At 39.6% G+C, this 21745-nt stretch overlaps 1 protein-coding gene across 6 annotated transcripts in view; it reads left to right on the top strand.

Moving 5' to 3' along the window:
* The window catches only part of PRKAG2 (protein kinase AMP-activated non-catalytic subunit gamma 2), a 212164-nt gene that overhangs the window by 184151 nt on the left and 6268 nt on the right, over window positions 1-21745 (top strand). For all 6 annotated transcript variants that reach the window (XM_030264232.4, XM_012571382.5, XM_041714343.2 and 3 more), the window contains 7 exons: window positions 11915-11996; window positions 13525-13583; window positions 15020-15065; window positions 15705-15759; window positions 17585-17711; window positions 18394-18559; window positions 18886-18923. In XM_030264232.4, coding sequence (XP_030120092.4) covers window positions 11915-11996; window positions 13525-13583; window positions 15020-15065; window positions 15705-15759; window positions 17585-17711; window positions 18394-18559; window positions 18886-18923 — 573 coding nt within the window. The remainder of the gene's footprint in view (window positions 1-11914; window positions 11997-13524; window positions 13584-15019; window positions 15066-15704; window positions 15760-17584; window positions 17712-18393; window positions 18560-18885; window positions 18924-21745) is intronic.

Raw genomic sequence — 21745 nt, 5'->3', positions numbered from 1 at the left:
CTGAAGAGATTGTTTGCCAGAAGAAGGCATTAGCTGCCTGCTATAGAAACAGACTAATCTGTTCTGCAGTGTGGTAGAAAGCTGTGGCTTTCTTTGTTTCCTGGATTTTGCAATTGGTATTTTTTTGCTTGCTTAGTTTTTTTTTGCTGTTTCAGTGTATTTTTCCTTGTAAAGATGCTGGAATTCTGACTTAACTAAGCCCACTTAGTAATTTTGGTCTTGAATGTACTACTCAGACCTCAGCTTTCCACAGTCAGAGGCATCCATGTAACAGATACTCAGTCCTAAAACATTCACAGAACCATCTTGTGTATCAGATAATTGTATATAGTGCTGGATTGAGTGCTATGATCTGCAAGGTGGAAAATCTACATTGACTTTTTCACCATCTTAGAGGGGGTAGAGTTCTGCAGTCTTTCCTTTCTCCTGCCTGAAAGAGAGGATGACTGTCAGCTCTTGAGTAAAAAGTTTAGTTTACCTGAAAAACCAGATTTAGGATGATGGGGCTTACTGTCACTCTTTCAGCTCTTCTCAAAGACTGTTGGCCTCCTGTTCATTCCAGAAGATATTTTTTCCTCACACTGTGCTGGGAGTTGATATCTGCAGTGGCCGTGACCCACAGCCTGCATTGTGACCTGGGTCAAAGGCTTGAGCCTGGTCACTATTGCAATGAGATTGTTCTTTATTCCATTTACCAGTTAATCTTGAGGGCATTGGGGCAGGCCACTGATTCCTTTTGGAGTCTCCAGATCTCTTGATGAATGACATCATGGCAGATACCAATTTTCATGGCTGGAGCTGTGTTGAGAAAATGCTATTAATGTCAAGAAGTGAGAGTTTCCTCTCCAGGTGGTGAGCCAGTGTGAGGTAACTCCTGGGGAAACTGTGAGTGAGTGTGCCCTGTGAGTTTTCACCATAAAGGAGAACAGGTAACTTAATGGTGATGGAAAACTCACTTGGCATCCCTAATGATTGTCATGGATTGCAGCTGGAGGAGAGCAAGGTCTGTGATCATGGAGTCATATTCTCAGTCTGCTTCTCCAGGTATTGGAAAGCAGTGGTGGTAGAAGGGAAGTCTGGAGTTGTTCATTCAGACTCTAGTATACAATAAATATGGACCAAATCTTAAGTTTGTATTGCTGGTGAGGAGCCTTTTCCCCCCCTTTTACTTTGCATTATTACATTTAATACATTACTTTTAATTTATAAAGTCGTAATACTGTACTGCTCTTCCAGCTTGGGCACTAGCTCCCAACTTAGCAGGTTTTGCAGAACTATTTAAGAAAACACTAAACAGGGAGAGCTGAATGCTAACTAGGCCTACTGTTAGGAGGTCTTTTAAATACTTCTGTTCAGTATTTCTGTTTAGTTCTTTACCTGGCAGCCTATTTTCGTGTGCCACCATCAGTGTCCTCAAAACACATGATGGTCATTCAGTTTGATTGGTGTGGCTGGTGGCCAAACATGTATGGAATATGAAAATAGAACAGCTTTTTTTATTTGCCTAAAACAGCAGAATAAGTACATGATGGAGAATTAGCCCAATAAGGATGGTCAAATAAAACTTCTAAACTGTTCCTTGCATTTTGGATTTGAAGGTACTTATTGTCCAGTAGCTCAGGACTTTGTATCAGTTTGTACTCTGAAAACACAGCTCTGAAACAGTCAGTGTCCATGAATCTTCTCAGCTGGATATTTGTCTTTTCTGGGTCTGTTTCTTTGCTACGCACATCAGTGTTTCACCTGATATAAAAACAAACAAACAGAAAACACCCACCAAAAAAAAAAGACGACTTAGTGCCTTGAAAAACTTCTCCAGTGATTTGAATTCAGGTTTTTATTAATACTAGAACTAAAACACACAACTTAGGAGCTCACTTCTTGCCTCCCTTAATGTTAGTTAGTACTCATCAGTGGAGGAAGAAGGAAAAATGGAGCTGGGTTGTGTTTTCATGGCATCCTTTGAAAGATTCTGAATTTTGGATTTTTGTTTGGCAGCAGTATCCCGACTCCCTCTGCTGGTCAGCCATCACAGCACACATCACATGTTTCTACCCTGGAAAATTATTCGTGAGATACTTTGGAAAATATTCTAAACCTGTTGTTAGCTGTGAGAAAATTGGAGATGTTACCCTTATGTAACAGGGCACCAATCATACCACTGAAGCAACACTGATTCATAAAAGCAAATATTTAGTCTCAGTGTCTGTAAGGGAATTAGTATGAAGTTTCAAAGGCAATCTTGTTTTAGCCCTAAGAGAGGGGATGGTGAGGTGCCTTTACCCTGGAAATAGAAGGAAGGCTTTAGCAGTAAAAAATGCAGCAGACCTCGACTCAGGGAAGAAATGATGATGTCTGGCTCCAGATCAGAAGGCTGAAGGATAGCTTTATTAAAACTATACTATAATACATTCATATACTATTTAAACAGACACTATACTGTTCTACATACTTACTTCTTACTTACCTAACTCAAACTTGTGACTGTGCTGAGAGCCCGAGCCACAGATGGATCCATTGGTCACTGAACCCAAACAACCTTCACCAGAACCCAACCCAGCAATCACTGCAGGTAAACAATCTCCACACCACATTCCACATGGGAAAAAAAAGAAGCAGAGATAAATATTGTTTTCTCTTCTTCTCTCTGTGCTTTTCCTGAGAAACAGAATTACATCTCTCTGTCCAGAGAATGTGAATGTTACAGGTGTGTCTCATCTGTCACCTGCATGTGGCTGTCACAGCTGGGCTGTGGCACTTGCAGCTCTGCTGGGCATCAGCTCCTGTGGTGCAGGAGAGCAGGACAAGGTGCCCCTTGGCACCCAGCATCCACACTAAATCAATGCAGTGTGCTGAGCCCTGCTCTGTTGACCTGCCTGAGGCCAACTAGCACAGCTCAGTTTGTCTCAGTGAGGTTTCACCTAGAGCTTCCCCAGAACAGGATCTGCATCTGGTCTGCCTGCCTGGCTGGCCCATGCTGAACCCTGGAAGTGGCAGATGTTGCCTGGGAAAATGCTTGTTGGCACAGTTTTCTTGATTTAGGCTGACAGTGGACTGTTCTTTCACCTTTTTAATTTATTAATACTTATTTGCTCCTCATAAATACTTATAGAATCATATTGAACTGCATGGCTGTGCCTTTCCCTGCCTGTGACCCACGAGTGCTCCTTGTTTGTGACAAGCTGCTGCCTTTGGCTTTTCCCAGGGAAGATACTGTCTTTGTTTGGCACACATGAAAGCAACTTCATAAAGTCTGATCTGACCAGGAAGGCAGTCAGGAGACAATTAGATGTTATGAGCTTTCCTGTGAAGTCTGGAAATTGGACTCTGTGGATGATGGGGAAATTGGGCAAGTTGCAACAGTGTACAGCTCATAGTGGATAAACTTTCTCATCTTTTGCTCATCTCCTGAGATGTAAACAGGAGGATAAACCCTTCACAACCCCTAGAAGGGGTTAGGGAGGTTGTCCCTTGAAGGGCTGTTCTAAGCATTAACTTACTGTTCTTCCTCATTCTCATTATGCAAAATATAAATGGCTGTAGATTGTCTTTATGATAGACTGCAGGAAATCACTGGGCTGGATTCAGGTTTATTGGTCACCAGCAGCATGTGAGCACTGTCATTTGGTGTGTAGAAGGTCTGGGGAAAGAGGGGACACCCAGGGCCGCCTTTCTTTTTGTTGGTTTTGAGCTGTGTCAGGTACATACAGTGACACAGCAATCTGATCTTTTCCTTTGATAGTAAACAAAGCAATTCCTGTATTAACTAAAAGATGAATGAAATACGACACTTTGTTGACATTCTGTCTGGCAGGTTACTTTGTCTATCATCTAATGTGATTTCAGTTTTTCCTTGTTGCTGCATGCATCTGACTTTTTTAGAGGCCAGTGCATTCCCCACCCCATCCTGAACTGTATTAGCATTTTTTAAGGAAATGCCTCTTGCCTAGCTTATAGCAATCTCTGGAGCTTAACTCCAAAAGCTTTCTTAAGGCCAGATTTTTGTCTGACCTTGAAAGAAATGTATTAATTTGTTGTGGCTTTGCCCAAACTGCACAAAGATGAGGAGGATTAGCTTGTTTTCTAGAGCAGAGCAATTAACCCTTGAAGAGCTGTGTGGAAGGTATTAGATGGGGGCTTCCCTACGTTGTATCAAGCAGCAATCTGCAGTCCCAAGAATGATCTGCTAGCAGATGTAGTGGCTGGGTCTTGTGGAGTTTGCATAAGCTCTCTTTGGCTCAAAAGCTCTGTCTAGACTTTGACTAAATTATGTTCTTACCTGTTACAAGTAAATTTGGGTTTTAATAATAAAACATACATAGCTTTTGCTCACCATGACCTTGCAACTGTTTTTAAAGCATTTGTCCAGCACTGCTTCATAAACCAATAAAAATCATGTTTATGTGGAAACAGTCATCAGAATAAGCTTTCAGAATCCTAAAGACTGTCCTTTTATTTCCTTCTTTAAGCATAAGAAATCTTTGCATGACTTGGTTAAATTATTTAACCTCTCTGTTTAATGAAATTACCTAAGTTGTTAATGGACCAGATGTTGTTATCACCAGCGTAAGAACCTGTCACTCTAATAAGAGCTCAAATAATTTTCTACCACATAACTAAAAAAAATATTTTAAACAATGTTCTGGAAACTTCTTTGCCAATTTGACAAGCTGGCAGTAAGTATATTGTAATAACTTCTACAGAGCATGCAATGGATTCAACATTAGAAGAATGGAAGAGGATTTATATTTTTCTTCCATGTTATGACTCTATTCAGTAAATGGATTTATTATTCTGATTCTCTCCAGGTCATTCTTGACTGGGGTGTTGCCTCTCTCCACAGTAATGAGATAAATCAGGCTTCCAGGAATAATGCTCCAGGATGGTTTGCTCCCAGAACCACACAGCAGACTCTGGGTCTGCTGTCACACAGCTTTACAAAAAGGACTGACTGTCTGTTCCTTAGTTGGCTTTGAGGTTTCTCCCTGATGAAGCTGCTGCTCTCTGCATTTCTGAGGGGTGTGAATACCCCTCCTTGCTTACCCTGCCCACAGAACTGTAAGAGAATCATCTAATTTAGCTTCTAACCAGCATGTGGGCTGAGGCAGTGGAGCAGCCACATAAAAGCTCCCTTCATTGAAATCAGGCTGGAATCAGTGGTATAATATGGGAAAACTGTTGTGTTTTTTTAGAGCTTCTCCTATTGCTGGTATACAAGCATAGGAGTTTAATCCTGCAGCTCTCAAAATCAGTAGGAAGCACTCATTTGTGGATACTGCAGGAATGATAGTGTCACTTAAACATAAATTTCTACACAGGGTGCAGGCGAGGTCTTTGTGCTTGGCTGAGTGAAAGATAAATATCATTCTTCCTGCCTTCTCTGCCCCATCACCACTTTTTGGATAAGATCTTAATCTGTGCAGGAATTTCTGTGCCCTTCCCCATGCAGCTGATCCCACTGGCTCTGCCTGTCAGATTTGCCTGATGTTCCCTCTTAGCCCATTGTGGTGTGAAATGTGCCAGCAGGAAGCTCCAGGTTGGACACACTGACACAGAGCATCAGTGCAGGACTTGGTTTGGTGCCTTTGGCTGGACTGGGACCTTTCCACAGGCATGTGGTGTGGGGAGGAATTCTGCATGTGGACATGCCACCTGCTCCCAGGGGAGAAATCTAGAGTATGTGCATAGTTTTAACTTGAGGATAATACTCTACCTGTTACTTCTGGGGTTTGGCTTGGCCCTGAAGGGTATTAAACCATCACATCTTACATTTTACTCAGCTATGATGATAAGAAATGCATGATCTACCCAGGAGTGCTCTCTTTCCATCACCTGCAAAATATAAATTAATTTTGATCTGGTTTCATACAAGCTTTCCAAAATTCAACCTGAGCTAGAAGACCTGATTGTGAATGTTTATTGGTTGGGGGTTTTTCAGATGTTGAAGCAAATGCAGATGCCCAGTTAATAACAGGTTTGTCCAATGTTTCTCCAATTTACTTGGTAAGGTAAAGGAGGAAATTCTACTTGATATAGTCCAAGAGTGCTTGTCCCTTGACAAAAGTCTTCATTGTCCTTAAGTAGCCTCTTTGTTTGACAGCATAATTCTTTGAGGAGGAAATGCTTCTAATCAATCCATAGACCAAAGAAAAAAATAATTGGAAAATAAATTGTAATGCAGGAGTCACAATGCTGAGATGGTTGGCTGTGTTCTTCATACTGGTTTAGTCTCTCCAGACAAATCAGTTCGTAAAAACACTGAATTATTAAAAGCACCAGAAGAGAGATTTTAAACTTTTCAAAATAGCTCCGTGGTTCTCTGTAACTTAGAGATTGGGATTGTCTGGATTGGGCATTACAGCTTCATTTGAAGGGGGTAAAAAAAAAGGGAATTGCGAGTTAAATATGCTTCCCAATGTGAATTGCTTCAAAGTGAAAGTGCATTATCGACTTGGAGAATATTTAGCTTGTATTGCTTTTGTATTATCAGGATGATAATTGTGGGATCTGGGGATGAATGCAGGAGTATTCCAGCTTAGCTCATAGGAAAAAGTCCTTTAAAGGTGATGCCAGCAGCAAGGAAGAAGAGGGCTGTCCAAAGAGCTCTATGGCAAAGTTGTATTTTCAACTTACTAATATGTTCATAACATGTTCCCAAATAATATTTCATGGGTTTTGTTCAGGTGGCAGCCTCGTGCAGAGGAAGCACTGCCTGAAATCCTGGTGATGTGAGGGAGTAGCAGGGGGAGATGTGTTACACACCAGTTTTATGGAGCAAGACCATCAGCTTTACCTGCAGTAGTTTGTTCCTTTTCCTCTCTTGGAGACTTGCTGAGATTTGGGCAGCCAGAGAACTTGCCATGCTGCTTAAAGAAACACAGTCTTGCTTATGTTTGGCTAGAAACTGTTGCCTCATTCAGGAGTCTTGGCTCACGAACACTCAAACCAAAGGAATAAAGTGTGGGTTGCCCAGTTTTTATGCTGTACAAAGGTTGCAGCAGAGCCCTGATGATTTTCCTGTTACAACAGAGACCTGTGTGTCTTCCTACTTGGTAAGAACTATTGAAATGAGAGTGTTTGGCCTCTTAAGAAGGAATTCTCAGTGTAACTTTTTCTTCCTTCATGCTCTTAACGGTGGGAACAATGTCTTTGTCTGGAGTGACTTTGCCACATTTGCTCATGTTGTGAAGATAGAGATAATGCTCTTTTCCTTTGAAGGTATAAAACTTCTCCCTCTTTGCAAGGGGAAGCCATTGAGAAGCCCCTCCATGCTTTGGTACTTAAAACATCTGAGTGTATTGGTGTAGGAATCCAGCCTTCTCCTTTAGTTTTTCAGCTATTCTTAGCAGCCAAGTCTGCTAAGACTGGATGCCCTCCTCTTGTAAATTTGTTTCAGCTATATGTCAAACTTTGTACTTTGTTAGCTAGGAAGGGTGGTTGTTTCTCAGGAGCTGCCTGAAGATTTGGGTTTGATACTGTGGTCTACATATGTATTTTTGGAGGTATTTGTCCTCTCTAGTTTTGTACTCCTTAAAAATAGTTGGGAATTAAAGTAAGCTGGTAATTTGTCAATTTACCTAGTGAAAATGATTAATGTTCTACATCACTTTAGAACATCCATCCGTCAGGAATCAGAGATGATGAAAATGTCAGGGATCAGCTGGGTCTGGTACCACTTTTATGGGAGCTCTGTGCCACAGAGTGTAAGAAGGAGCTTCTTCCTTTCTATTCTGATCTGCTAAAATAGACATTTCCTGGGGTTACATTAGGGGTTTTCCAGGCAAGTGGCTGATGCTGGCTGATCCAGTGAAACAGAGAAACACTTATCATCCTGCCCTTTGATGGCAGCCACACCACAGAAGTTCTGGCAGGTCTTTGAATGCTGTCCATGCCACTGGACAATGATTTGCATCATCCTCTTGCTTGGTACTGGCATATCTGAAGGTGTTCCATGGCTTTGTTTCTTACTTCTGTCACCTTTGAGCCTTTTTATGAATTTTGTCATGAGGCAGTGGTGCTGAGTTGTGTTTTTCAGCTCAGTAGGATTCTCTGCTCAGCTCTGACCCTGTAGCTCCAGGAACTGTGACAGCTCTTTTCCCACAACCATTTGTCAAGGACGGGAATCTTTTTGGAAGGCAAATGAACTCAAATACTTCAACAGCAGCAGTCAGCTTCCTTGCTTATGGGGCAGTCCTGGAAGACAAGTCTGAAACCACTGGTTACTTATGGACATAGTTACAGTTTCCATAACACAGTGTTAGGTAAAACAAACGTGTGTGTTCTAAAAACGCTGATTTTTTTAAAGGAGCTCATCCTCACTTTCCCTTTCAGGTGGCTCCCTCATTCAAAGTTGTTTACTGAGGAGAGCATTTCTGCAAGGGCTTGTAAAATCCCTGGTATCTGGGAAGAAGGAGTGTCCCTTTCAGTGTTTTCCAGCAGTGAGGAAAAACTTATTCTGCAGTATGGTGAAATCTTCTGCCACTGTTCCTGGTTTCACTGCCCAGTAATCCAGCTATTTTAGGAGCTCACTAACTGTAAGGGATGAGGTTTTTCAGACATTCTACCTGAAAAAGAGGACTGCTATGTCTGGGTCTCTTGCTTTCTTGGTAATGACTGTTGTATTGGAAGAGGCTTTGTCCTCCTTTGGACTCACAGTGGAGATGTTTGAATGGTGTGCAGAAACAGTGAGCTCCAGAGGCTGTGTCTAACCTAAATCAGTCTGTTCTTCTATTCAGCATATTGACAGTGTAATGAGTTCCTGTAGTAGGAAAAGCTTGTTCCTGTTGTGCTCGGTGTAGTGGAATAGCAGCTATTGTTGGGGTGATCTGTGATATATCTACAATTTAGTTGCTGTGTTCTTTTGGTGAAATGTGACTCTTCTACTTAAAGGGCAGAGTCTTGGAGAGTACAGTCACACAAAGTAGGATTGCTCTTCTAATTGTAAATGTCTAGACATCCTAGTGGGGGGGAGATGGGATCTGTGGGATGCAGCTTAATCCATGTGGAAGGCTGGTGAGTCGTGCCCCAAGCTGACTGTGAAGTCGGGGTGAATATGCAAGGTCAGGGTAAATGTCTGAACAACCACTAAATTTGGGTGGATAAATCCCATTTTTAGTGGTTCATTGTGTGTGTTAGGACATGGTTAATGAGAACAAAAAGTGCTTTGTTTAAAGAGTGTTTGTACGTGGTGTTGAACAGCAACAATCTCTGGGCTCTGGCTGCTGAACAATGGGTTTGGGAAGGTCAGGCCAGTCCAGCTCCGTGGGGTCGAGAATTAACAACGCTGTTGGAGGTCCAAAGATGGGACATGGTGGAGATCTTCAAAGGCTGCTGACTATATATCATCAGAAAGCAAGGTCCTTGTGGGCATTTTCTGCATGAACATCACTGAAACATCTAAAAGTGCTGGACAGAAGCCCAGCTCCACACCCCTGTGCTTTGGCTGGCCACCAAGCAGTGCTTTGGGCAACTGAAATTGGTCAGCCACAGAAACTGCAGGGAAGTGTGAGTGGGTGAGTGTATGTTTGCACTAGCAAGCAGTTTTAGCAAATAAGAATTAAGACGTGTTTTTGCTTTGTAATTACATTACTTAACTAAGAGACAAGTATTAACAATAAGAACTTGATGGCATTATTACTTTATTTAAAAGGTGACCATGTAACACTTTCTACAGTACAACTGAAGGCAGCAATAGCAATGTCACTTGGGCTGTGATCTAGAAGCACAGCCCAGGGGGTTGAGTTTAAGTATTTCTTTACTAAATTTCCATTATTTATTACATCAAATGTTTAATATTCTAGTGCTTAAGCTAAAATCCCTATCTTTTATGAAAGATTTAATTATGAACTGTCTTAGTAGCTATATCTGTTCAGCAGATTTTATCTGTTCAGATTTTCCAAAACGTGTCTTTTAAAGCTAGACAAGATGGCACTTAACTGAAAATTCTTGTGATTCTTGGAGGCAAATAACTTGCAAGTAAATCAAACAGCAGGAACAGGGCAAGAACTTACCCTTTGAAGAATCCTTTCTTTTCCTTCTGGATTGTCTACAAGCTCAGCATCTTGAGTAGTATATATTTGGAACTCTCTCTCTTGAAGTGTCTTTTCTGAATCTAAAATAATACCTCAGCCTTGCTGTCTCACCCACCTGAGCATGGTGCTAGCTGGTGTTCTTTGCTGCTACTGTGTCTGGGAAAGAAGTAGTAGCAGGAATTTGGAGGCTGCCTGAAGTGCCGTAGTTTGCTTTCCATGTTTTCTGCCAAGGGCATGCTTCTCTTCCAGGTTATCAATTACAGGATTTGTAAACTTGCTGGAGGAGTTGTGTTGCATGATTGCTATCTGGGAGAAAGCTATTTCCCCCTGGCCTCAATAGGTTAGCTGATCCCTTCTTGCTCTGATCCAGCCTTGAACATCTTTTTCTCTTGTGAAAGACTGGGGACAGGAGCTGGCAGTGACTGTGACCTTGTGTGATGACTCTTGTTGGGGAAAGATACCAAAGCTGAAGGCTCGGGGTTTCAGGCAGTGTGAGGTGCTTTCCCCTTTTTTTGATGAAGAATGGTTAGAACTTGTTTTCCCCAAGCTGGAGCTGGTCTGTGTGCACTCACATCTGTCTCATAGCCGTGCCCCAAAAAGCTCCCTGCTTTTGCTGCATTAACTCAAAGTGTGATGCTGTTATGTGGAAACACTTCATGTATCTTGCCATGGGGGTTTCTTTGTGGTTTCAGTCTTCCTCATGAGTTAGGATGCTTTTGTGGTAGATTTGGTAATATTTGTTTAGGCTGACTCCTCCTTGTATCAGCAGGGTGGCTGAACACCTCTGGCACCTTTCTGTTTAACCATTTTCTAGATAAATCCTGTGGTTTTAGGCTTACTTGTTGCCCTGGGGTTTTGTTGTTGTTTTTCCCCGTGTGGCTTCTGCAGTTTCAGTGCAGTTAAGGGATGATGGCTGGTGGTTATTCCTGTTCATTGGTGATATGGGATCTCCAAAGTCAGGAGGCAGCTTTGAGATCTGCTGATGTTTGCAGGGTGGATTTGCTTCTCATGGTCAGAGGAAGCAGTCAGGCTGCACAGATGTAGCAAGAAATACAAAGAAGAATTCATTCTTATTTGCCACTACTTTATTGGATGATGATTCCACTGACTGTGAAGCCCTTTTATTCCTATTAATCTGATGTGGGGAGGATCCCCTTAGCACATAATTTAAAGTAGACTTTTCAGACAGTGATGTGAAATCATGATCTGTTCAGACTGCAGTCATCCAACAATTGCAATTCTGCGTTATTTGGACCAAGGACAAGTTTCATGGATATAGAAATAAAGATTGGTTGGGTCCTGGTTTTGTGCCAGGTGAAGACCTAGGCAAGAACCATCACTTCTGTGTGTGTTTTCCACAATTGAAGTACTTGATTTATTTCTTTAGCAGCAAAACAGGCTAGGTAATTCTTTTACCTTTCAGTCATATTTAGAATAATCAAACTTTAAAAAAATTGTATAAATCAGGTGTCTAAAAGCTGTAGGGGACATGAAACTGCTGTTGTTTCAGTTTCATATTTTTAACAACTTGCTACAGTAAACATTGATTAGAAGGTAGCATAGTCTTCATGTGTTAAATTTAAGGTCCTCTCTAGTTTATGGATATATCAGAGGCTTTCATTTAGAATATTCACAAAATAAAAGAAAAACTGATCTGGTTTTGCTAAGCTTTCTCTAGCTTTTTAGCAGTTTTAAAAGTTAAAGGCTGAAGGATTTTGTTTGGCATTGTGGTTTCTGTTCTGTTTTGAATGCCAGCTACTTGTTATACTGCTTTTGGGTTTTTTCCTGGTGAAAGAGGAAACCTTCTTCTCTTGGTGTCTGGTATGCTAAATCAAGGCAAAAATTTGAAATTTGTTTATATTGGTTTGGGTTTTTTTTTCCAGGTAAAGAAAGCATTTTTTGCCTTGGTGGCAAATGGTGTGAGAGCAGCTCCACTGTGGGAGAGTAAAAAACAGAGTTTTGTAGGTAAGTAGTTCTGACATTTTTCAGGATTACCTGAATTTCCAAGATGCTTTATTGTTTCAGAAGGGTGATCTGAGCCTGGCCATCATCTAACATCCTAGAGAAATACTAGCACAGAGAGTTTCTTTGACCTCCTTGTGAGGAGTGAAATGGTGCCAGCTTTCACAGCATTGCCTTGCCTTGAGAATGATGCTTCTTTTAGGACCCAACCTTCTGAAATTCAGTCTTTAATGTGTGCACTTTGCTGTGTATTTAAAAATAAAGGCAATGGTATAGAAAGGAAAATTTTAAAACAGGAACTATAAAGAGAATAATTTAATATTCCAGTATCCTGATATAAGTGCAGTACAAGGCTGTCTCTGCCTGTGCTCAGTGAGGTGCAGTGAGGATCTCTAAAACCAGAACTGAAGCTACAGAGATGCCCCATGTTGGGTGAAAAACATTAGATCTGAGTATTGCTTTTTTTTAAAATCATGTCATTAATTATCACAACAATAATCTTCCAAAACTAGATCTCTCTTTCAGTTAGAAAATGAGGTCACAGTGGCAGTGACAAATAGAATTATATGTATTTCTTGTGACCTGGAACGTTGAGGATTCCTGGAAATGAATGGTAGATAGTTAATAAAGCATTTGTTAAAATACTTTAAATCCAAGTGGGGAGGAGCAGTCTTGCAATACACCATGGGAGTGCTGTGTTTTTTATTTTCATTTGATTTAATTTCATGTTCTGTCTGTAACTAAGCTGTACTGATTTAAAGCTGACCTCCAGATTAATTTTTCCATTCCCCATTTCTTAGTTTCTTCAGTTTAGATGTAAGAGTAGTAAACAGTGGAGCAATTGCATCTTCTCAAATCTAGAACTTGAAAGCTCAAAAAAGATTAATATTTTCAGGTAACTAAACTAATCATCAATATTATGTTACATAGCTTGGTGTTGGTGCTTAAAATTGATATATACACAATGGATGTGCTATTTTTTTCTTTTGAAAAGTCACATTTCCATACAGGCATTGAAGATTACCATGGAAATGATTGAATGAAGTTCTGTAATAAGTAATAGTCAAGAAAAATGTATTATACTGTTCCTTCATTTGAATCTAGGAGTCTGCCTGACTTGGCAAGTACATAATGAGAATGTGTCTTACTCAAAAAGAAAATGAAAGGCAAGGATAATTCTCCAACTTTGAAAGAAGTTCTAAACCCCCTCTTTTCCCTCCATGCTTTTGGGGGTGGATGTGGTCTGAATTCAAGCGGTTTTTTGAGTCAGATTGAAAGTGAGGAGAAGCACATGGGTTATAATATTGAATATTATAACAGATGTGTTTTTATTCTGAAGCACTGTGTCAGTGTGAAAGTGAATAGACATGGTTTTGAAATCCTGCTGTTAAATAGTCCAATATCAGTAATATTTTACATGGATGTAACATTTATCATCTTGTATATTGTGAATATAAATTGAGAAAATAGCTGAAAATTCTATATGTTAAGTATATGTCTAAAGACCTTTTTTATGTATCACTTGTTACAGGAATGTTAACAATTACAGATTTCATTAACATACTGCATAGATACTATAAGTCTCCTATGGTAAGTATGATGTTAAGCTGTAATTTGATCATTTGCTATACAGCACAGAGACTGATATACCAAACTGAAAGGTTTATGATGATTGTCATTGTTATTTAAGTCTTTGCATGGTAACTTACAGAGGCTTGGATACTGTAAAAAATTACTGCTCTTGGAGTGATGGTATAGAATAAACAAGTTAAACTAGTTAAATATATGCAAATATTTTAGTTACATGGCTGAATTGCACAATCAGTGGGGGATCTGTTGACTTCAATTAACTGTAATTTGAAATTCCCATTGGCAGTCAGTTGATGAAATTCTCTAGCTTTCATGTTCATGCAAACATTTACATCCCTTTCTTGTTCCTGTCAAATCACAATTCCCCCCCTACCAATTAAAACATATGTACTATGTTTTACTAGCTAAAAAATCAAGGACAGTTGGATGGAGCAGACATCTGATGTAGTTGCCTTCTCAAAGCTCATGTTAGTTTTTAAAATTGATAGTGAATTTCTCATCAGATGCCAGTAGTGTGGTGCACTGTCCTTTCTTCATGTTAAAGAATTCCTTTTTTTCTCCCTGGGGATTGACAGGGAGTGGGGGGAGGAACAAATGAAAAGTGCTTGCACACTGGTAGCTTATTTAAAATTGTTTCTGTGTTGTAATCACTCTCTACATCAATATTACTGATTTTTCCATGAGGCTTTACTTAATGAGTTCTCACTCATTTACACTAAGTTCCTGTTCATAGGTCCTGCTTAAACTGGCAGCAATAAATAGGAGAAGCTGAGGAGGGATAATATCTGACTTAAATGACTGATGCAGTCTTTTGTAAGAAAAATAAATAAATTAATGTTCCATCAGGGAGTGATCTAGTTTTAGCAGGTGAAATTACGCAGAAAATATAATTCTTGAAGTATTTTAGTCATTCTTCCTGAAAGCATCAGGAAATACAGTATGAAGCACATTGCTCCTCATGTGCTAGATAATGTCCACCACTGAGTGATGAGGAACATCCAGGTAGTTTTCCCTAAAGAAGTGCTCTTGCTTTTTAGTGATCAGGTAACTTTATTCTGTTGGCATTAAGAAGTCAGGTGATCAGGGTAAGCTTTTTACTGGTGTGAGGAGTCCCCTGAGGGTTTACTCTGGATGGTTGTTTGAAGGTGGTACAAATAACTGAGGTGATGTCTTTGAGTCCAGAAAAGACCTGGGCTGCAAACCTAGTCCAGTAAAAGGCTTTCCTGTCCCCTGAAATGATAAATCCAGGATTGTACTCTGCATTAGGGGCAGGATTGCACCCTTTCTCCTTGTTACAAGAAATGTTGTGTTGGACTATTCTTAGCCCATTAGATTTTTGACACTGAAATAAAAGAAAATTATTCAGGTGTTTACAATGTTAATGATAGATTTAAAATTAAGTTACTTCAAGTTGAACTTCCATCTACTCATTTTAGGTTCAGATTTATGAATTGGAGGAGCACAAGATAGAAACCTGGAGGGGTAAGAATATTTATTACTTGGCTGATAATTTACTGTTCTGATGTTTTTCAGTATAGTGGATTTTGAATTCACCATAGAATTCTCTGCACATATTTTTAGATGAAAGCAGAAATAGTAAAAGCTTTTCTTTGGGCTCCTGTTGTTTATTTTTCTATCTGAAACAGCTGTGGACTGGTGATCTGGGTGTGTAACACTTTGCCCCTCATTCATGGCTCTTTAAGAAAGAAAAAAAGCCAGTGGAGTGGGAATGAGAGTGAGCTGCACACTGCAGCCAGAAATTCCTGCAAAATTCTGGATGTGACCAGAGGTGCTGAATGCAGGGAGCAGCTCCATGTAAAAAGTAGTCTGTGTCCCGTGGAATGGTACATGGAGATATCTGTGTGCAGCACAGAACCAGCATGAGTAAAGGATTATTTGTTGTAATTGCAGTGACCTCTGCTGGTACCAAGCTTAGTCCTGCTTTTAAATTTTATGTCTTTTTAATGTCAATATAGAGCACTGTGCATAAATGGTAGAATAACTAACTGTAAATTGCTGTCTGCCACTTAATTTTGTATGAATGAATTCATGAAATGCTTTCATAAAAAAGCTGATGTTTTCGTTTGAAGTGGTAACAGTCTATTAATTTTCTAACCACAGAGCTTTATTTACAAGAGACTTTTAAACCTTTAGTGAACATCTCCCCAGATGCAAGGTAGGATTTCACTGTTCACTCTGCTTAACTTGAAATACACTAACGCCATCTCAACTCTGAATTTAAGGCCTCTTTATATGTAAGAAGAAACAATTTGTTTTGTAAACTACAGTACAATAAAGAAGGACTGTCTTTTAATATAATCAAGAAGGGGTGAGAGCTTTTTTTTATTGTGAGTGAAGACTTTGATTATCCTAAGAAGAGAATTTTAAATTGAACTTTTGTGGTTTATCAGCATAACTGTTCTGGTAAATGAGCTAGACATGGGTCAAAATTAAAATGCAAAACAGGCAATAAGATGACCCTTCAAGCTAGCCTGCAGGTCATCTTTATTTCGTGAAAATCAAAAAATTTAGAGCCCTTCAGCTGTCTTGTTCTCAGCAATCACGGTAATTGGAAACTTACAGTCCTTTTCAAGGCAAATAACTTCCCTTAACTAAAGGAAAGACAATATCTCTGTGTTTTTTTCTGCTCTGCTGCAAGGCTCTGTTTCTTAAAATATAAATGACTGTCCCTTTCTTCTTGATGCAAGTTGAAAGAAATAGTTTTTAAACTGTCATTATGCCTTTTTCACTAAATAACTTGAGAGGGAGATTTAGTTGCTCTCTTAAATCTCGAGTACTACCTAATTGCTGAACTGGAGGGTGAAGTTCTGGTTCTTGCTTTCAGTTTGTGGACCAGGATTGTTTGTGCCCTGGTGAAGGGAGCTCCATTGATTACACTGAAGTAATGATATGCTGTATCCTCAGTGGAATTGCCATTTAGTCATGAATAAGTCATTCACTTCAGTCATGGGGGATGTATTTTGAATGGTGGAAGGTTAAGACATCAAAATAGCCATAATTGTTTTCAGAGTGCAGCACGAGAAGCTTTGCCATAAAGAAGAGGCAGTAAAACTTTTATAAAAGGTTACAGCAAGTCAGCTTCAGAGCTGTTGCAGAGATGAGACTGCAGCACTTAGGAATTGTTAAACACTCACTGCAGGAGTGGGATCTGCAGCAGTGGGGGAATCTTGGCCCTGTCCACATTAAATGGGGCTATTTCATCCTTATGATGGACTCAGAACACACAGCTTGTGTATGGGAAGAAGCCTGCTTCAGCAAGTAGGTGTTTATCAGAGCTTTACCAACTTTTTTTACTTGATAATTTACTGCAGTTGCTGGTCAGCTGCTTTATCATGGTCTTAATGCACCAAGAAAAAAAAATAATTGTCGTCACTTGCGAGAAGAGCAGACTTGCACAGGTTGGAGTGTTGCTAAATCTTAGCCTGCAGTACATGGGAATGTTTTAGATCACCTAAGGATAATTTTTTGCCAATCCCCAGTGATAATACAGTGAAATTATTAGGTAATTGTTTGGGGTTATTTGCATATATGCATGTAGCCATAAAAATGCCCTTTGTAGAAAATGTTACAGAAATTTGGGATTCATTAAGTGCAGGAACTGCATTTTTCACAGTTTGTCTCTTAACAGAAAGACCATTCTGAGTGCAGGGGTACTGCAAACAGCTCTTGCTGGAAAAACAATTTACACTTGTGAAGAAGTTTTTTTTCTATACTTAATACCACAAAATGAACTTTCCATCACATTTTCTTAATGGATTTAGATTTCCATGAGCTTATAGTTCTTTATGTGTTGCAAAGCAAACAGCTGCAAAAGTTAATTTGAAATCCCTCAACTTTTGTTTTTTATAGCATTAAAGATAATGCAAATAATTACTACATAGACTTCATGTGAGTTTATAAATGTGTGCATATATATATGACTTGCCTTTACTTGTTGTTAGCTAGAATTCATTAAAAAAATAAAATGTTTTTCTCCTCAGCCTTTTTGATGCTGTATATTCGTTGATCAAAAACAAAATCCACAGATTGCCAGTTATAGATCCAGTCAGTGGAAATGCACTTTATATACTTACCCATAAAAGAATCCTCAAGTTCCTCCAGCTTTTTGTAAGTATTTAAAACTATGCTGTGCTTAACTGATTTTTTTCCCCACAGCAGACATCTGATATAATTAAGTAATTAAAGTCTTAGTGCAGAAATTTCATAATAAATTTCCAAATTCATTGTGTCTTCGTGTATCTTTTACTGGTAACAGGGAAATTAAAGCTTGATATAGGGCCTATATTTTACCTTTACTTTGTTTTACTCCTTTAAAGAAAAGTAAACACCAATGACTTTTCTATTGGTGTAATTTGCTGTTGTTTCTGGAACGTCTCCTGAGCTCAGGAGTTTGTTTACATTAAAATAAACATTAGTTGTCTCCCAGAGATAAGATTGTCATTTCTCTGTAGTAATGTTAGTCACAGCAATGAACAGGAGGCCAAACAAAGCAACAGAGTTTAGAATAAATATTCAGATTAATGTTTTCTCTCTTCTCTCTCCAGTTTTAGTGGGAATGACGTAGCTTAGGATCTACAGCTTTTAGTGATGTGTTACTACAGAAAAAATGGAGCAAAAATCCTAGTTGCATTGTCTTACTTTAGAGCTGCTTTGAACAAAAACCCCTTAGGCTGTTTGGGTTTTGTATTAAATCTGGTGTCAGGAAACTGCAGTGACCTGTAACCATCACTTGGAGTCTGCAGATGGATGAGTGAATGTCAGTGTAAATCCATTCCTTCTGACTCCCTAGATGTCAGAGATGCCAAAGCCTGCCTTTATGAAGAAGAATCTGGATGAACTTGGAATAGGAACTTATCACAACATTGCCTTCATACATCCAGACACTCCTATCATTAAAGCCTTGAATATATTTGTAGAGCGAAGGATATCGGCGTTGCCTGTGGTGGATGAGTCAGGTGGGTACAACAGGCTGGGAAGGGAAATGCTGCTGAGCCCTGGACTGATACTGGGAAGGAGGGAAAAACACAAGAAAGAGTAAAAAAAAAAATTTAAAAGGCATGGGCGAAGAAAGAGAATATAAAGAAATACTTATACAAAATGTGGGTTGATGGGCATGGAAGAATTTTATTATTTGATAGGTTGTTTGGGGTTTGGGGTTTTTTTTCAGTATTTCCTTCCTGACCTGTCATTTTTTTCTTGTAATTATAACAAAGCAGGAAGCAAGAAAACTGATACTGTATTTTAAGCACTTTGTTAACTTCTGTTTTTCTTTTCTTTTTAGGAAAAGTTGTAGATATTTATTCCAAATTTGATGTAATAGTAAGTATATCTCTTAAATTCTGTTAAATATTTTATATGTAGTAAGCATTTTTAAATTAATTTGTTAATATGACGGTTCTATTTTGTTCCTTTGGCTGTAATTACAAACTGAATGAAAGAGATCCAATTCACCCTGCACATTTTTTTTTTAATTGCTACTTTTATTTATGTTATCCTTAGTAGTGCTATTTGCACACAGGCTTTTATTGCTCTGGATGTTACCCAAAACAAGATCTGGCTGGGCATAATTCAGAGTAGGGGATCAAAGCTGGTGAAAAGGCTGGGAGGAATATTCTGTGAGGAATATCTGTGGACTCTGGCTTTGTGTGGTGTGGAGAAAAGGAGGCTGAGGGGTGATGGGCTCATTGCTCCTGGGGCTTCCTGAGGAGGAGAAATGGAGAATGAGGTGCTGAGCTCTTCTCCCTGGTATCCAGTGACAGGACGTGTGGGAATGGTCCAAAGCCACCCTGCAGGGTTCAGATGGGGCTTTAGGAAGCATTTATTTGCCAAGAGGTGGCTGAACACTGAACAGGCTTCCCAGAGAGGTGGGCAGTGCCCTGGATAAAATGCCTCAGCTTTTGCTTCTCCCTAGAGTGTCAGGCACTGGGACCAGGTGATCACTGTAGCTCCCTTACAGCTGAACTGTTCTGTTCTTCTTGGTTTCTCTTTTGAGTGAGGACTTCCTTTTTCCAGCTGCTGCCACTCCAGTCTGTTCTCAAGACTGGAGAAATGCACATTTCTCTGTGCAGCCTGAGTACTTTGTACAGCTTGTCCTCTTCAGTGATGGAAAAACCACTTGGCCCATTCTTTTGTGTCTCTGACTCCAGAGTCCTGCCTCTTTATTCCTTCTGCTTTAGATCTAATCCAGGATTCTGTTTCTGGATTTCCCTCAAGATTCCAGTTGCATACTCAGATTCATGCCATGATTTACCAGCCTCTGAGAGCAAAGCCTTTTCTATTCTCATGGCTTCCAGAAACTTGAAAAAAAATCTATTTTTTTATCCTGTCGCCTCCCAGCAGTGTGCACCTGCTTTCTAATGGCAGCAGCTGACAACTACATTATTTTCTAGAGGTTTCACTGCCCAGGTTGCCACCAGCCAGCTGCACTAATGAAGAATCCAGATGTCTGAAACACTGCCTAGAAGGCCATCAGTAAAACGGAGAATAGTCCCAAGTGGAAACACTTTCAGCTTACAAATATCTCTGGCTGCAAACATTGTTCTTAATAGTGAAAATTCTGTGATGCCACTGCTCTTGCCTGTCATTTCTGTCATTTGTCTTCATTATTTGGGATTCTCTTCTGTGTAAGGTCCTGTTCTTCCATAAAAGCTTGTCAGGGAATAGGCAGTAGCTGGAGAGAGAATGACCTGATGTATCAAAGACAATGAAATTTCCCAGTTGGTGCATGCATTGTTTCAGTTTATTTTGTAACTATATTAGCTTTTGAGGCAGGACATGTTTCCTTCATTTCCCATTCTTCTTCAGAAAGACACCAAAAGGAAGATGGCTCCTTATGTTTTTCACTTCTTTTCTCATTTTAAGTGATGAGGCAGCAAATAGGATTTTTAGAGATGTTGGATCATTTATCTGGGAAAAAATACACCACAAAAATGTAATTTTTAGGATATAATTTTTGGCTAGCTCTTTGCACACAGCTAGTAACATGGGAAGGAGTTAGGGCATCTACTGATTACCTGGGATTTTCCTCACATGTCCTAGTTTGTTTATTAAGTTGGGGTGAAAAGATTCTATTTATCAAAGATAATCACCTCTGAGCTTCCAGATTTCATCAGGCTGCTTCAACCTGATCTTCAATTTTAAAATGAGGGAAAAAATTGTAAGCTGAAGTGTATGGATCTAATCTTCCAATTAACATAGAATTTCCAAGATGATTTTTAAGCATGTGGCTCATGTCCTTGCTTGGTGGTTGAAGCTATGCCTGTGTATGCAGCTTGCTAAGTTGATAGATTTCTTTCCTTTTAGGAGTTGTGAATTAATTTTCAGGTTCTTGTTTGGGGAAAGCTGGAAATGGAATGATATATAGGAATAGCGTTATATTGCACCAGTTATTGTGTGGAGGGTGACTTCAGTTTGCAGAGGCTTTTTCTGTCTTCTCAATGTCCTTTAGGACCTGGTAAAGTTAATTAACTAAAATTGTTTTTATTTTCATGATCACCTTGAACCTGTCTTGTCACGTCTGGTGTAATTCAATCAGAAAACTTGACCTGATTTTATTCTAGCCAAAAATTATTTTAATTTTATTGCTTGCTCCAGTGCTTTCATTTAAAAGCTCTGACTTGGTTCTTTATTCAGTGCCTCAGCAGCAAAATCAGTAGGCCAGGGTGTCCCAACACTACTAAAATACCACAATGCTCTCTACTAAAATGATCACTACTAAAATATCTCAGTGACCTACAGAAAGCTTTTGCAGGTCTGGACAGAGTCCTCTCATTTCAGGCATGATCCTGTTCTTAGAATGGAAGTTAAAAATGTCAGTTTCAAAATCTTTTAATCTCTTCCTTTTAGTAGTGGGGATGGGGTTTCATTGTTATTATTCTTATAGTACTTATTAAAATTCACCCAGACACACAAATTATCATTGAATGACAGCACCAGGAAAGTCCAGGAGAGGGAGTTTGAGCCCACAAATTAGAAAGGTGAAGAATGAATTTGCTTTCCCCTTAGCTCTCAGCCACTAACATCTACTCTGTGGGTGGTGTTCAGAACAGTTGGTGTCTTCCCCAGCCCTATGAAAAACAAACAACAAAAAATTGTATATTCTGTGTGGTGTGAAATCTGAAGAGCTTCACCTTCACGTTTGC

This window comes from Taeniopygia guttata, chromosome 2, assembly GCF_048771995.1.
Source record: "Taeniopygia guttata chromosome 2, bTaeGut7.mat, whole genome shotgun sequence".
In the NCBI taxonomy this organism is placed as follows: domain Eukaryota; kingdom Metazoa; phylum Chordata; class Aves; order Passeriformes; family Estrildidae; genus Taeniopygia; species Taeniopygia guttata.
The sequence above is the reverse complement of the archived record's forward strand: the minus strand, read 5'-3'. Positions and strand labels throughout refer to the sequence as shown.